At 46.1% G+C, this 15,418-nt stretch overlaps 1 protein-coding gene across 1 annotated transcript in view; it reads right to left on the bottom strand.

The window, feature by feature from the left end:
• DNAI4 (dynein axonemal intermediate chain 4) overlaps positions 1-15,418 on the bottom strand; it is a 42,916-nt gene that overhangs the window by 5,899 nt on the left and 21,599 nt on the right. Inside the window, exons 12-15 of the mRNA XM_056844759.1 lie at positions 13,490-13,647; positions 12,268-12,383; positions 9,141-9,239; positions 5,001-5,227 (exon numbers count right to left, since the gene is read on the bottom strand). Of these exons, the coding sequence (XP_056700737.1) occupies positions 5,001-5,227; positions 9,141-9,239; positions 12,268-12,383; positions 13,490-13,647 (600 nt within the window). The remainder of the gene's footprint in view (positions 1-5,000; positions 5,228-9,140; positions 9,240-12,267; positions 12,384-13,489; positions 13,648-15,418) is intronic.

Genomic DNA, 15,418 nt, shown 5'->3' with positions numbered 1-15,418 from the left:
ATGGATCACTATGGCTAGATCTGACTGAAACAGGAATGAGTGCAGCTGAGGCACCAGCCGAAGCTGGGCAAAAGCACCCGGACCACCACAGCCACCTCATTTTCTAAGGTGACTGCTGTGTCATGCAGCACTCCCAAGCTGCGAACATGGCTTTTTAAGGGAAGCATATCCCCATCTGAGCAGGAGAAATTTCATGTCCAAGGCCTGCCTTTCTACTAACCCAGAGAACATCTACCGTACCTTGTCAGGATTAAGTTTCAGTTTGTTCACCCTCATCCAGCTCTTTACTGACTCCAAGCTCCAGAACATCAGTGGCACCCTCAGAATGAGGTGGAAAAGAAAGGTAGAGCTGGGCGCCATCTGCATATTGGTGACACCACAGCTCATACCTCCTGATGACCTCTCCCAGTGGATTCATATAGATATTAAATAGCAAAGGGGATAAGACTGGATCCTGTGGAGCCCAAGCCAATGGCCATGGGGCAGAGCAGGAATCCCCCAACACTACCTTCGGAGATCACCTTGAACCACCATAACACAGTGCCCCTGTATAACATAAAACCTTATGTAGTATACAACTGAAATGGGACAGCTGTCAGGAGCATCCTATAATGAGATAAGCTTTATTGTGCTATTCGTTGTTAGGGTTGTATAATTTTACCAGTAAACAAGACATTGATTCTATTGGGAGTAAATAAATATGTGAAGCATGCTTATAATCAGGGCCCTAGCAAAAAAACTTAATTCCACTGTTAATACAATTTTGTAAGAACTAAACAGGCAAGCTCAAAGAAGTCAAGAATATAAAAAACGTATATTTAACATTACAACAAGTGCAGAAACAACTAATAGGTACAGTTACAGTGTGACAAAAGTATGTACAATTATATACAAGAATATGTACCCAAGCTGTTTCAACAGTAAACAGCTCAAGTGAGCACACTGGCTATTTCCAAAAGGACGTGAAGCAAAGTCCACTTCAATTGGGTGAATATGATGTCAATTTCAATTGTTACAAGTCTGTTATACAATTGTTATATTGTATAATCAGGGCCCAGCAAAGTGTGTAGTAGTTGTCAAAAGTGAAACGCCAATTATATAGCTATCGCTATATTCCTCTAGTTAGCCATGGTCTGGTGACCCGGCAAGGCATTTTATGTGTCTGTGGGAGAGAACAGACCTGACACTGGGAGATCAATGGATGAATCTCTCAAACATTTTTAAATGGCACCATCTGCTACAAAGAACCCCAGTTTGGTTCAGGCCTGCACCCATGAAGTTTCCAGTACCATATTCGTTTTGTCTGAGCAGACATTTATCATCTTAGAATCTGATGCTAGGAGAGGCTTCTTGAAAATGGAAGTGATGAGTTGAACAAAGCCACCCCTTGGTACAGTCAGGGGAGGAAATCGTGACTGCCAGCGCCTGTATTTGAATGAGGCTGTGACTTACTTTCCCAGAAGTGAGAGCTAGACATTATGGAAAATGTGATGAAAACAGCATTCAGTCACTGAGTTTTCTCCTCTCCCAATAGGGTTGCCAACCTCCAGGTACTAGCTGGAGACCTCCTGCTATTACAACTGATCTCTAGCTGACAGAGATCAGTTCCCCTGGAGAAAATGGCCGCTTTGGCAATTGGACCCTATGGCATTGAAGTCCCCCCCCTCCCAAAACCCTGCCCTCTTCAGGCTCAGTCCCAAAAACCTCCCGCTGGTGGTGAAGAGGGACCTGGCAATCCTATCTCCCAAGTATCCGCTATTTTTTGTAAAATGAATGATGTAACACAGTTGCCCTGTGAGTTTACTCACTTTGCTCTGTGCAGGGGCTGTGAAACCTGGAGCACAATGACACCACTGCATGGGTTTTGCTTTGCTGAATTGCTACATATTACAGGGGAGAGAGAGGGATGGAGGCAGCAGCCTCACATCTGCTATAATAACCACTTCCAGCATCCTCTCTGCACTCTTGTGATAAATCCCCTTCTATCTCCAAGAAAATGTAGAGACTTGAATCAGCTCGCATCTGAAAACTGCATGCGGTCAATGGGGGTGGTGTTACCCCTGAATAAGCAGGCCATAGACCCTAAGGCAGTGATGGCGAACCTTTTAGAGACCGAGTGCCCAAACTGCAACCCAAAACCCACTTATTTATCGCCGAGTGCCAATGCGGCAATTTAACCTGAATACTGAGGTTTTAGTTTAGAACAGGGGTGGGGAACCTTTTTTCTGCCAAGGGCCATTTGCATATTTATAACATCGTTCGGGGGCCATACTGGGCGTAGATCTCCTAGTGTGTGTGTGTGGGGGGAAGCTAGGGTTGCCAGGTCCTCTTCACCACTGGCGGGAGGTTTTGGGGGTGAAGCCTGAGGAGGGCGGGGTTTGGGGAGGAAGACTGCACAGCCATAGAGCCCAATGGCCAAAGTGGCCATTTTCTCCAGGGGAACTGATCTCTATTGGCTGGAGATCAGTTGTAATAGCAGGAGATCTCCAGCCACCACCTGGAGGTTGGCAACCTTAGGGGAGGCTATGCAGAGAAGGCTTGGAGGGTGCCTCAGCTCCCCCAGGTCTTCCCCCTCCTCCCAGGTGGGAAGGCAGCCAGCGGTGGGCCCAGGCAACCAAGGTGCCAGGGGGGCGCAGCTTGCAGCCTGCGGTCGATCTGCAGGGAAGGAAGGAAGGAAGGAAGGAAGGAAGGAAGGAAGGAAGGAAGGAAGGAAGGAAGGAAGGAAGGAAGGAAGGAAGGAAGGAAGGAAGGAAAGAAAGAAAGAGAAAGAAGGAAGGAAGGAAGGAAAGAATGAAGGACAGAAAGAAGGAAGGAAGCAGGGAAAGAAGGAAGGAAAGAAGGAAAGGAAGGAAGGAAAGAAAATAGGAAGGAAGGAAGGACAGAAAGAAGGAAAGAAAGGGAAGAAGGAAGGAAGGAAAGAAGCAAGGAAAGAAGGAAGGAAGGAAAGAATGAAGGACAGAAAGAAGGAATGAAGGACAGAAAGAAGGAAGGAATGAAGGACAGAAAGAAGGAAAGGAGGAAGGAAGGGAAGAAAGGAGGACAGAAAGAAGGAAAGAAAGGGAAGAAGGAAGGAAGGAAAGAAGCAAGGAAAGAAGGAAGGAAGGAAAGAATGAAGGACAGAAAGAAGGAATGAAGGACAGAAAGAAGGAAGGAATGAAGGACAGAAAGAAGGAAAGGAGGAAGGAAGGGAAGAAAGGAGGACAGAAAGAAGGAAGGAAGGACAGAAAGAAGGAAGGAAGGAAAGAATGAAGGACAGAAAGAAGGCAGAACGGAAGCATGGAAAGGAGAGAGAGAGAGAGAAAGAAAGAAAGAAAGAAAGAAAGAAAGAAAGAAAGAAAGAAAGAAAGAAAGAAAGAAAGAAAGAAAGAAAGAAAGAAAGAAAGAAAGAAAGAAAGAGAGAGAGAAAAAGAGGGGGGGAAAGAGACAGAAAAAGAGGAGAGAAAGAATAGGAGAGTGACAGAAAAAGGAAGAAAAGAGAGAAAAGCCTTCACACACACACACACAGCCGGCTCCCTGCGACCGGGCTTCAGCCTTCCCACCTCTCCCCCACCCCCACCCCCAAGTCCACAAAAGTCCTCCACCTGATCGGCTCCCACGCGGATGCTCCAGCCCCGGGAGGGAGCGATTGGCTTTTTCCTCCTCTTCCCCCCTCCCTCCCTCCCTCCCTCCCTCCCTCTGCGGCGGCCGAGAGAGGTTTCAACCCCTGTGCCGCGCGGCGTGCAGGGACGCTTCGCCTTCCCGGCTTGGGGGAAGCGTCTTCCTCCCTCCCGCCTCCCGCCTCGCCTCCCGCCTCCTCTTGCCGATGGCGAGAGGGGATTTAAAGGGGCCGCAGCGTTCCTGCACGCTGCGGCTTCAGAGAGGGCCGTGCTGCGCTGCGTTTCTCTGGCAGCTGCAGCGGAGCCCAGTCTGGGCCAGGAGCCTTCTTACTCCTCCTCCCAGAGGCTCCAGGGGCTGCTTGGGCGCAAGTCCCGCCGGCCGCCACCGCAGCACGGCCCCCCCCCCCACCGCACGGGCTGCTCCCGCTCCCCGGCTCCGCTTCACAGGCCGCTCGGCTGGGCTGCGCGCTGGGCAGAACCGGGGCGGCAGCGGCGGCGGCTCCTCTTGGCCGAGCGGGGGAGGCGCCGCAGATGGCGGCCCAGCTTTCAGGGGCCTTTTGCAGCGGGCGGGCGGGCAGGCGGGCCCTGAGGGCGACCGCTGCCGGCTCGCCCGCTGTCCCCGCCCCCGTTCTGAAGCGCCTCCCAGTCCGACCTCGGCGTGAGGAGCCAATCCGGAGTCGCTGCGGGCCGCCCGTGGCGCGGGGCCAGGCAAAGCCGCGCCTCAACCCCTCGCCTCCAGCCCGGGAAGGGAAGGAAGACTGCTTCCCCGGGGGGTGAGTGGAGGCGGCTGGGCGCGTGCCGGCAGAGAGGGCTACGCGTGCCAGAGTCGGCACGCGTGCCATAGGTTCGCCAACACGGCTCTAAGGCCTGGCACTTTTGGCAACTCACTTCTTTTTTTGTTACTGGTTCTCTTCTGCTGGAATTAGCTGAGAATGCTGGTAATTAGTGCAGCACATTCCTCCCTTTTTTCTCATCACTGGCTGGAAGCCCAGCTTTTAGGTATAAGGAATCCAATTGCCCTTGATGGTAGGGTTGCCAACTGCCAGGTAGTAGCAGGAGATCACCTGCTAATTCAACTGATCTCCAGCCGGTAGAGATCAGATCACCTGGAAAAAAATGGCCGCTTTTGCAATTGAACTCTATGGCACTGAAGCTCCTCCCCTCCCCAAACCCCGCCCTCTTCAGGCTCTGCCCCCAAAATCTCCCACCGGTTGAGAAGAGGGACCTGGCAAGCCTACTTGATGGAAAAGCTCTATCAGCAACCAAGCAAGTTTACCGCGGCTTCAAAATTATAGACTGCTGAGAATAGTTTTGGGTGCCGTAAAGCATTATTCCATACGTGCAATATGCTATTTACAGCAACCGCCCAGTTCCAAATTTCCTTTAAGGAAAACAGATACTTACGAGCTGACACTGAGATCCCAGATTTCCACTCTAATTTCATTCACTGCTGCAAACACAAATGCTGACTTGGGAGACCACATGATGTCATAAATAACATTGGCTGTGGTACTGAAACTTAAAAGGGGGCGAATGGAATCTTGGCGCCACAACATAATGCTCCAGTCTGCAGAGCAACTCAGAAAAACTTCGGTGCTGAATGGATTCCACGCTATCCTGTACACAGGACCCTTAATATAGAGAGAGGAAGAAACACTTTGTTGTAAGGCTGCTAAGTGTCAAAACATACCAAGACGCATGCATGAAAATGCCAACAAAATGCTACTGCATTGAAGTCAACCCTCATCAAGATTTTGGAGCACCTCTCAAAACACCATGTGATGAGTATCAAAGGCAATAAACCAGTATAGCCTGGCTAATGCCACTGGCCAAAATCAAAACTCTGGCCATTTATGCATGGGTACTTGGACTCACGTTCGCCCCATCTGACTCGGTTGTTCCTTGGAGTTCTGCACAAGTTTTCCATCCATTCGAAATGACCTCATTGCCAGACCTCACAACATCCGGGTCTTCCCTTTCCTCTATTAACCCAACTCTTCCCTCTCCCCTGAGCTCAGCAAGGGTGAAATCTCCATGCAGAAGACAAAGTGCAGGCCACAGGAAGATTGCTGTCACAGCCAATCACAAAGCAGCAAGTAAAGAGGTGGGGATTCAAATACTTCCTGCTTTTTAAAACAGCTCTTTCTGAGCAGAAGAAAGGTTTTTTAAAACCGAGGCTTGGATTTCTCCCCCCCCCCCCCAACTTCCTTTCAGATTGCTTCATTTTTTGTTTTTTATTCTTAAATTGCATTTTTTTATGCGGCAATTGGGTTTGGGGGGAATTTTCTCTCACAGTGAGCACTGCAAAGTAAGCCAATTACAATGCAGCATTTAAAGGAGCGGGACTTGATTTGAGTTTGGAGACTGCTGGTGCAGAGATTCCCAACTGGAAAGTGTGGGTCCAGCCAGCAACAAACCTTAGGTAAAACTCCCATGCATAAATGACGTATAATCACTGTGCCAGCTGATAAGCACATAGCTTTTTGAAATGAATAGTTCCACTCTGGAGGCTAAAAGAGAAAGCTCTCATGCCTGTACACTATATCAAGACAATAGGCTTCAATGCAACATAGCATTATAAGTGTCATGTAGCGGCTAAGAGAATGACCTGTGATCTGTGGAGTGCTTTATTCAGATCAGCTTCTGGCACAGACTCACAGATAGCCTGAGGCAAGGGCCCTCTCTTAGCCCTTTCATCTGCAATATGGGGCTAATAATACTGGTGCAGTTTACAGGGCTGATGCAAGGATTATAGCAAAACAATGTATGTGAATGACTGTGAGTACACTGAAAGCACAACTGAATGCTAAATGTTAAGGGCGTGTGTCTCAACTAAAAAGGTTCATAGGCACATCTGGCTCAAAGCATACAGGGCTGGTTCTGTCACTGGTGCACAAATTGCAGCTGACTAGCAAGTGTGAGATGCTGATCCACTATTTCCAGACACATGGTCATTGCACATTCATTTTAAACTATAAGTTTATGAATTTTCTTATAATGAAAAATCTACATGACAGATTGCCATACTTGGGAGCTGATATTGACCACACTCTAGTCCAGTGGCCCAATTGGGGTGCCCATGGGCATTCCCCAGTGTTATTCCTGGTGCCCACTTCCTTTCCCCAAAAAACAGTCATTCCTGGCTTTCCTTCATTTCCTTGGAATAAGAAGTGTTGCAGAAGAACCCAGAAGGCATGTGTGTCTGCAGGGATCACCCATGTGGAAACAGTTGCCTTCATCATATGAGGATGTCTGCTTGGAATCTCCTAACATTTTGTGGCACTTCCCAATTTTCTATGATTGGAGCCAGCCCCCAATGGCAGCCATTTTGTTTTGGTGCCCAATACATCTTCTCAAAATTTTAACATTGTCTCCAGATTCGACAAGGTTGGGTAATCTTGCTCTAGTCATAAGAAATAAAACATTTAAATGTAGTTTTCTTAGGTGCCCCTTAAATGTTCTCTAACTAGGTGGGAGTGCTGATTATCTCTCAGTAGTTCCCATGAGGCTAAGAGACGGTTTAATTCATCCAACCAAATGGAGGAGTCCAATGGTATGGGTCTTCCCATAAAATCAATAGGTATGGTCAGATCATTTAAACATTTTTTCCAGCATTGTGGGAACCACTCATGAATAACCATCGGTCAAATTTAGGTGACGAGAGATAAAGTTCTAAGACCACCAGGCAAACTGAAAACTAGTAAGTCTCTGGGTACAGACAGTGTATACCCAAGGGTTCTGAAGAAAGTCAAATGTAAAACTGCTTATATGTAACTTTTTGCTAAAATTGGTGTCTGTGCTGGATGACTGGAAAGTAGCAAAGTCACATTGACTTTTTAAAAAAGGGTCCAGAGGGGCCCTGGGAATTACAGGCCAGTTAGCCTAACATCTGTTCCAGGTAAGTTAATAGAAACTATTTTTTTGTGTGTAAAGTGCCATCAAGTCACAGCCAACTTATGGCAGGCTAGTAGGGTTTTCAAGGCAAGAGACATGCAGAGGTGGTTTGCCACTACCTTCCTCTGCATAACAACCTTAGTATTCCTTGGTGGTTTCCCATCTAAATACTAACTATGGCCGACCATGCTTAGCTTCTGATATTTGACGAGATCAGGCTAGCCTGGGCCATCCAGGTCAGGGCAGAAACTATTATTAGAGATAAAATTATTAATGTTCTGCTTGAGGCAGAATATTATTATTAGTAAGGCATTGCAGCTGGCGCCAACCGAGTATCATAGATGTTGTTCCAGCAAAGACTGAAAGTGCAATAAAGTCTTAAATACTCTTTCAAGGAGGTATACAAGCCCCTCTCCTCCCAAGCAGGCTACTGGTGTATAAAGGTGATGTGTCCGATTATGGCGGCAAGTACAGCAAGGGGGTCAAAGTGCTTTCGGGGCTTTGAGGAACTGAGGGGTCAGTTGGAGAGATACCTCTGTTTCAGCAGCAGGCTCTGGGGTGGAGGGTTCAGGGTCCAAAGCAGGATCAGAATGCAGGATGAGTTGGCTGACTCAGAATCTTGGGGCTGTTCCTGTACACCAAAAGAGGCTCCTGAAGGTGTCTCAAGGCCTCCTTCCGTGTGGTGTTAGGTACCCAGCTTTCTCCTCCTTTGAGTCTTTGGCCTCTTTGCCTGATAGAGGAGTCCATACTCAGGTCTATGGCAACTAAGCACGTTGAGGAACAAAGCCTACTGAGGGGAAATCAGCATGGCTTCTGCAAAGAAAGTGCTGCCTCGCCAACCTTTTGGAGCTCAATGAGCAGGTTAACAAGTAGTTGGCTAAGGGTTATCTGGCAGACATTATATACTTGGCCATTATATACTTAGCAAAGAATCCTGAGTAAGCTTAGCAATCATGGGATAAGAGGACAGGTCCTCTTATGGATTAAAAACTGGCTAAATGACAGGAAGCAGAGAATAGGAATAAATTCCTGTTCTTGCAATAGGGGGCAGTAGAGGTCCTACAAGGAACAGTATTGGCATTGGTGCTATTTCATTTGTTCATTAATTATTTGGAATTGGGGGTTAGAAGTGTACAATTCAAGGTGGACTATTAACAGCTACGGGAGGATCTCTAAATTGAGCGAGTGGGCAACCATGAGGCAAAGGAAGTGCAACTTGGGAAAGTGTAAGGTGATGGACATTGGAACAAAAAGTCCTAATTTTAAATATATGCCAATAGGGTAAGATTTAGCTAAGACTGATATGGAAAGAGATCTTAGGACTTTGATGAAAATGTTGACTCACTGTACAGCAGTGTGGAAAAGGCAAACTCCATGCTGGGGATCAATAGGAAACAGATAAAATAATAAATATTGTAATGCCTTTATATAAAGTTATGGTGTGGCATAATTGGAATACTCTGTTTAGTTCTGCATGCCAAGCAAATGCTCTACCACTGAGCCACGGCCCCTCTCCTTCTTAAGCAGCTCTCAGAAATATGGGAGAATGTATAATATGGGAGAATGAATGTACCTTAGTGTTTTCTGTGTATCTGTGTGAGAAAGAGAGAAATCTATCCATCCAACTACATCTTGTTAAATGTTACTCACTTTGTGTCCTCTATAAGTCTCCAGGTACTGCTCATTGTAAGAGCAAGAGCATCTGTGAATATAGCCTTCTTCAGTTCCAGCAAGGTATATATTAGTGTCCTGAAATAAAATCAACAGCTTTGACTTAATCCATATTGGGGATCATCTTGAGAATGTTTACTGCTGGTTCAAGTTTGCTCTGTCCTTTGTGGAATACCAAGATTCTAATGGAGGGAAACTCAAAATATACATTAACAAGTGGGAACCTGGAAGGGCTTTTGGGAGGCATCTCATTTCCCTCTTCCTCACTCTTTCCTCTTTCAATTTCCTGAAAGCCGCCACAGCATATCACCTTTTCCTGCTTCCTTCTCTCCTTCTAGGGTTGCCAACTTGCGGGTGCAGCCTGGAGATTTACTGGAATCACAACCGATCTCCCAACTACAGGGATCAGTTCCCCCTAAGGGTTGCCAGCTCCAAGTTGGGAAATTCCTTGAGATTTGGGGGTGGAGCCTTGGGGGGGCCAGGTTTGGGGAGGGAAGTAACCTCACAGGATATAATGCCATATAATGCCATAGAGTCTACCCTGCAAATAGGGTTGCCAGGTCCCTCTTCGTCACCGGTGGGAGATTTTGAGGGCGGGGCCTAAGGAGGGTGGGGTTTGGGGAGGGAGGGACTTCAATGCCATAGAGTTCAATTGCCAAAGCGGCCATTTTTCTCCAGGTGATCTGATCTCTATCGGCTGGAGATCAGTTGAATTAGCAGGAGATCTCCTGCTACTACCTGGCAGTTGGCAACCCTACCTGCAAAGCAGCCATTTTCTCCAGGGGAATTGATCTTAGTCATCTGGAGATCAGTTGTAATTCCGGGCGATCTCCAGCCCCTCACCTAGTTCCCATGGCGGAAATGGCTGCTTTGGAGGGTGGAGTCTATGGCATTATACCCTTCTGAGGTCCCTCCTTCCTCAAACCCCATCCTCCCCATGCTCCACCCCCCAAATCTCCAGGTATTTTCTAACCTGGAGTTGGTAACCCACCCTACAGCCAAACTACCTTTATCCCTCACCCCCCGCAGCCTCTTCCTAGGAAAAGAGTGGCCAGTTTTGTGGTGCCAGCTACTGGACAGGCCCACTTGTATGGTAGGGCACCTCATTTTCCCCCTCTATCCTCCACCCCACACTATTTCCTCTTTCCCTTCCACCTGGCAATCCCCATATCCTCTCCCCTTTCCCTGTCTCATTCTCTTCTTCTCAGACATTCACCAACCTACCTGTTATCTGCCTCCCATCTTCAGCTATACTTATTATTTATTTCATTTATACCCCACCTTTCTCCAGAGTGGGTACCAAAGCAGCTGACATTATTCTTCTCTTCTCCTTTTTATCTGCACAACAACCCTGTGAAGTAGGTTAGACTGAAAGTATGTGACTGGCACAAAATCACCCAGTGAGCTTCCACAACAAAATAGGATTCATACCTGGGTCTCCCAGACCTCACAGTGAAGTTCACACTGGCTTTCACAGGATGGCTGTTGTTGAACGGTAGCAAACAGCCAGGCACATTTGAGTCATGCAAGTCAGGTAGTATCAAGTCACCCAGAGGTTGCTGCCAGGCCTAGGGGTGCCAATCTCCAGGCAGGACCTGGAGATCTCTCTGAATTACAATTGAACTCCAGACAACAGAGATTCCCCTGCCCTGGAGAAAATAATTGCTTTGGAGGGTGGACTCTATGGCATTATATCCAGCTGAGGCCTCTGCCCTCCCTAAACCCTGCCCTCCTCAGACTTCACCACAAAATCTCCAGGAATGTCCCAACGGGGAGCTGGCAACCATAGTCAGGCCTGGCCCCAAGGTGCCCTCCCTCAACGGCCAAAATAGGCATAGAAAGGGCTCTGCCCCCTCCCCTGCCTTTTACTGACAGAACCAAGCCTTGGAAAGCTGTGCTTGCGTAGCAACAGCCACTGAGGGAATCCATTTTTTAAAGCTACAGGTGCTCTTTTTATCATTTTGGGGTTGTTACACTCCCCCAGTTATTTTTTTTTATTTCACATTTTTCTGCAAACCTGGGGCTTTATTCAAGTTTTTAGAAAAATCTGTGTTGCCTGTTCACAGGTTCAGTCACCAGATTTAAGCATCCAAAGATTTGGCCAACGTCCCTATTAGAATGTAACATATACATTGGCCTTTTCAATTGATAAATAGGTCAGTGGGTTTTTTTAGGATCATCTTCTTTCAATTACATCTAGTTCATAATCTGGTCCTTTATATCAGCTCTGCCAACCTAGCCACACTGATCCATGCTACTGTAACTTTCAGATTGGACTACTGTAATGTGTTCTATACAAGGCTGCCTGTGAAGGTCTCAGAAGCTTCAACAGGTACAAATGTGACCGTGAGACTATCTAGGGTCAGCTCCTTGGAAGATGTAGCCCCAGTACTGTGTCATCTGCACTGGTTACCTATTTGATTCTGGGCTCAGTTCAATGTGCTTTAAAGCCCGTGGCCTGGGGCCCTCATACTTACTGAACCACATCACTCAGTATATTCCCATGTTCCAGGCAGTGTTCTCCTTGAGGTTCCCTTCTCCTAGGTTTGTCTATATAGCAACAGTTAGGTAATGAGCTTTTGCTATGGTAGGTCCATTCTTCCGGAATGGCCTACTGGAGTGGGTGTGCAGGGTGGTGCCTTCTCTTGCTGGATGCAGGAAGAGGTACAAGGGGGCTCTGTTCTATAGGGCATTTGGTGGTTAGCTGTTTTGGCTGCATTTTTAACTATGCATGGTTTTTATCTTGCTGGTGGATGTTTATGATATTTTCCTGTCCTGTCCTTGCAGCACTTGCTGCTCTTTCAGCTGCCTTGAGTCTGAAGAGATAAGGGTATCGTTGGAGACAGTACATTAAATATTACATTTATATCAAAATATGCATATTTTGAATAAATAAATAAGGTAAATAGAAAAGGGGAAATATAAAACCTCTCTTTTTGCAGGTAGATAGATAAACTATCTATCTGTAGGGAGGGAGGGAAGTAGATAGATAAACTATCTAACTGCCCAGGACTAATCAGTTTTCTATCATGGAAAAAATGTCTTTCTATTATGGACAAAAATGTCAGGCCAACAGATGTGAGCTAGAATATTAGCATTAATATACCTTTGGGTGGAAGTCAAAGCACAGTCCAGGAGCTTGTCGGCATATCAATGCTTCGCTTTTCTTTTCTGCTCCCATTTTTTTCTTTTCACTTGCAGTTCGCTTTAGTTTCATTAGGTCTGTAGATGGACAATGCAAATAGAATATAATGCCCTTAGTTTCATTATGAGTGCAACGACTGTTTCTCTCTGGTCAGGAACACCTTTGCTGCAAACTCAATTTGCCTACTATAAGAGGCTGATGGTAGAAATGACAGCTTGACTCACTGCCATCTCTGTTAAGGAGTTACTATTTTAAATGAAAAGTGGTTGCCAATATCAAACCATTATCGCTAATCCAGCAAGGGCCTTCAGGCATATAGCAGCAGGTTTCTGCATGTGTATCCAAAATGGATGATGACTTATGCATGCAAATGGATGCTGTGCGCGGGGCTCCATTCCCATCCAGCTTCAGGGGATGTGCCTATGTAGCCCTTTACAATTCTTTTCAATATGCTTTTCAGGAGGGGGAGCAGTGGACAGGATTCCCACCAGCCCTTCCATGCCAACACCTGATGAACTTATGGGAATTGTTTTTAAAGGATGAGATTTCAGGGGGGGGGGGTGCAGCAGCAAAGCTGAAGACTGGGCTGACCCCTGGCAGCCTCACCAGAAGTGACTCATTCAAACCCAGAAGTGACATTGTTTTGGAGTGAATGTAATGATGTCACTGTGCTGAGTTAGGGGTATATCCCCCAGGGACTGCCAGGCTGTATGTGGTTCAATAAGTTCCTGGCTAGAGAGCCAAAAGGAGGAGCAGAGCCGGACCACAAGGAGGGCACATCACTGGCTCTCCCATTTGTTCAACAGAGGGTCTGAAAATGGCTTGGTGAGCAACAAGAAAGACCCCAGAGAGGTCTGGACCGATAGTTGCTGCCTTTGAATCTCCATGTGAGGAAACACATTGGAGAATGGCTGACACCCTAGGAAACCTGAGTCTGGGATGTGAGTTATGTGACAGTTATATAGCAAGTGATGAGGTAAGCACCCTAAGTCCTCTGAGGCCCAGGGTGAGCCAACTATCACAAGGACTGTACTTCTCAGGCAGCCCCACACATGCCATGCACACTCTGCTGGATCACAGCCCATGTGTCTAATTCTGTATTTTTCCAGTGTCTTCATTAGACCCTCAGTTATCACCCCATGTGACTATTTTAAGATGCTTTATGTAAGAAGAATGCACTTACCTGTGCAACTTAGGCCTTTTCGAATAAACCACTTTGTGACTCTGCCGTCAGCTGATATGGACACTAATATCTCTCCTTTGTCTTCTCCTGTAGTACCCCTGTCCTGCTCCACCCACTTCAGCTGCCACACCGGGCCTAAGTGTTTGTCAAAAGATTCACTGTAAAAATAGAATCACATAAAACATAACTGCTGTGCGCACACCATAAAACATCATCCGTTCCCCATGCCCTGCTCACTGTGCTTCTGCCTGCAGAGGTGAGCCAAGTGGTAACCAGAGACGGGGCTTTTCCAGCAGTGACCCTTGGCCTGTGGAACTGCCTTCCACTTGAGGCTCACCTGGCACTTCCCCTACTCTCTTTTAGGTGCCATGCTAAGAACGTGTTTTTTTTTTTAAATCAGGCTTCTAATGGAAAGGTTAACCTTTTAACATTGTTTTTACCATCTACTTCTAGCCAGGGAATGATTTTATAAGACTCTATGTGAAAGTCTTGATGTGGTTTTTATGCTCTAGACAAATTTCTAAATGCTTGGTTTCTAACTGTTTTGTTAATTTCAGTAACTTCTATGATGTTTTAAATTTCAAAATGCTTTACTATGCTAGCTGCCTGCAAACGGGTTCACTGGAGAGGCAGCATAGACTTTTTCTAAATAAATAATACTCTGAAAGGAGTAAGAGTATTTGAAGGGAAAGCAGTATATAAGAAACAACACATAAGCATACAGCTTATGAACATACACCTGACACTGTTCAGTTTCAAATGGAACCTTCACATATACAGAGCCTTCACATATACCATAGAGCATAGTCAGAGGACAAGCAACTCATAATCATCTCCATTATGCCCTACTTGTGAGTTTTTTCTCAGCATCTGGCTGGCCAAGCCACTGCCAAAAAGAGAGTTCTAGAATGGTGGCTTTGACCCACCAACACTTCTGTTCATCAGTGATGACGTTTTGAAAGGACAGTGAATGGAGAGTGGGAGAGGAAATCAGTGAAAGATTTCAATTGCAGTTCTGTCCTTGGATGTATAGCCCTTACAATCAGTGATACTTGTGTTATCTTCAGTGTGTATGCAAGGCAGGCTATTATCACTCTACACAAGTTGCTTTCATGTCTACTTCTCCAGCAGTTTCACACTGCTCTTGTTCAATTGACACCTGTCAGTTCTCCATTTAGAACCTTCGGTGTTTTGTAATATTTAAAGACATAAATTATCAACATATGTTCAGGATGACGTCATATGAAACAGAACTTTGAAGAGATAATTCATTAGCTACATCCATACTGCTATTTGTTGTTGCTTCTATCTAGGCTTCTAACTAAAAGCTAAAATTGGGAAAGATAGAAAAATCACTGTACTCTGTGAGTTCTTTGGCCAGAGCTCCACTCTTGACCTTGTTTGCCTGGGATATGAAGACTTCCAACAGCAGGAACAGCTGTTCTGCATAATCCCACATCTGGAATTGTTAGGGAAATAGCCTCTCCTCCAATGACAGAGAAAGCCACTACAAAATGCCTTAGCAGTTGAAGTCCCATATTTGCCAGGAAAAGGACCAGTGTCTGGAAAGTTGTCTACTTACCTCTCCATGTTCAATCAATTTTAATTTTTTTAAAGAGTAACGTGTTTTATTTATAAGCTTCAGAAATGACCAAATAAAACCTGACCATTTCAGCCACTTTCCCTTCTTGCCACAGCTGTACACCAGAATGATATGAATTAGAAGTAAATCCAATAACAAATGGGTTATCTTAAATTAATATTTGCCTTAGGCAGTATACATTAACTGCAGTAGCTTCTCAGGAGTGCACCTTCAACCAGTGTTATTTAGGACAACCACTAAGACTCTCTCTGTCTGCTTTTCTTCTTTCATATTCTATAATATCTCTGTTATGCTGTTTTAAGAGCAGAACCCATATAGTCATTGTG

This window comes from Euleptes europaea, chromosome 2 (genome assembly GCF_029931775.1).
Source record: "Euleptes europaea isolate rEulEur1 chromosome 2, rEulEur1.hap1, whole genome shotgun sequence".
Lineage (NCBI taxonomy): Eukaryota > Metazoa > Chordata > Lepidosauria > Squamata > Sphaerodactylidae > Euleptes > Euleptes europaea.
The sequence above is the reverse complement of the archived record's forward strand: the minus strand, read 5'-3'. Positions and strand labels throughout refer to the sequence as shown.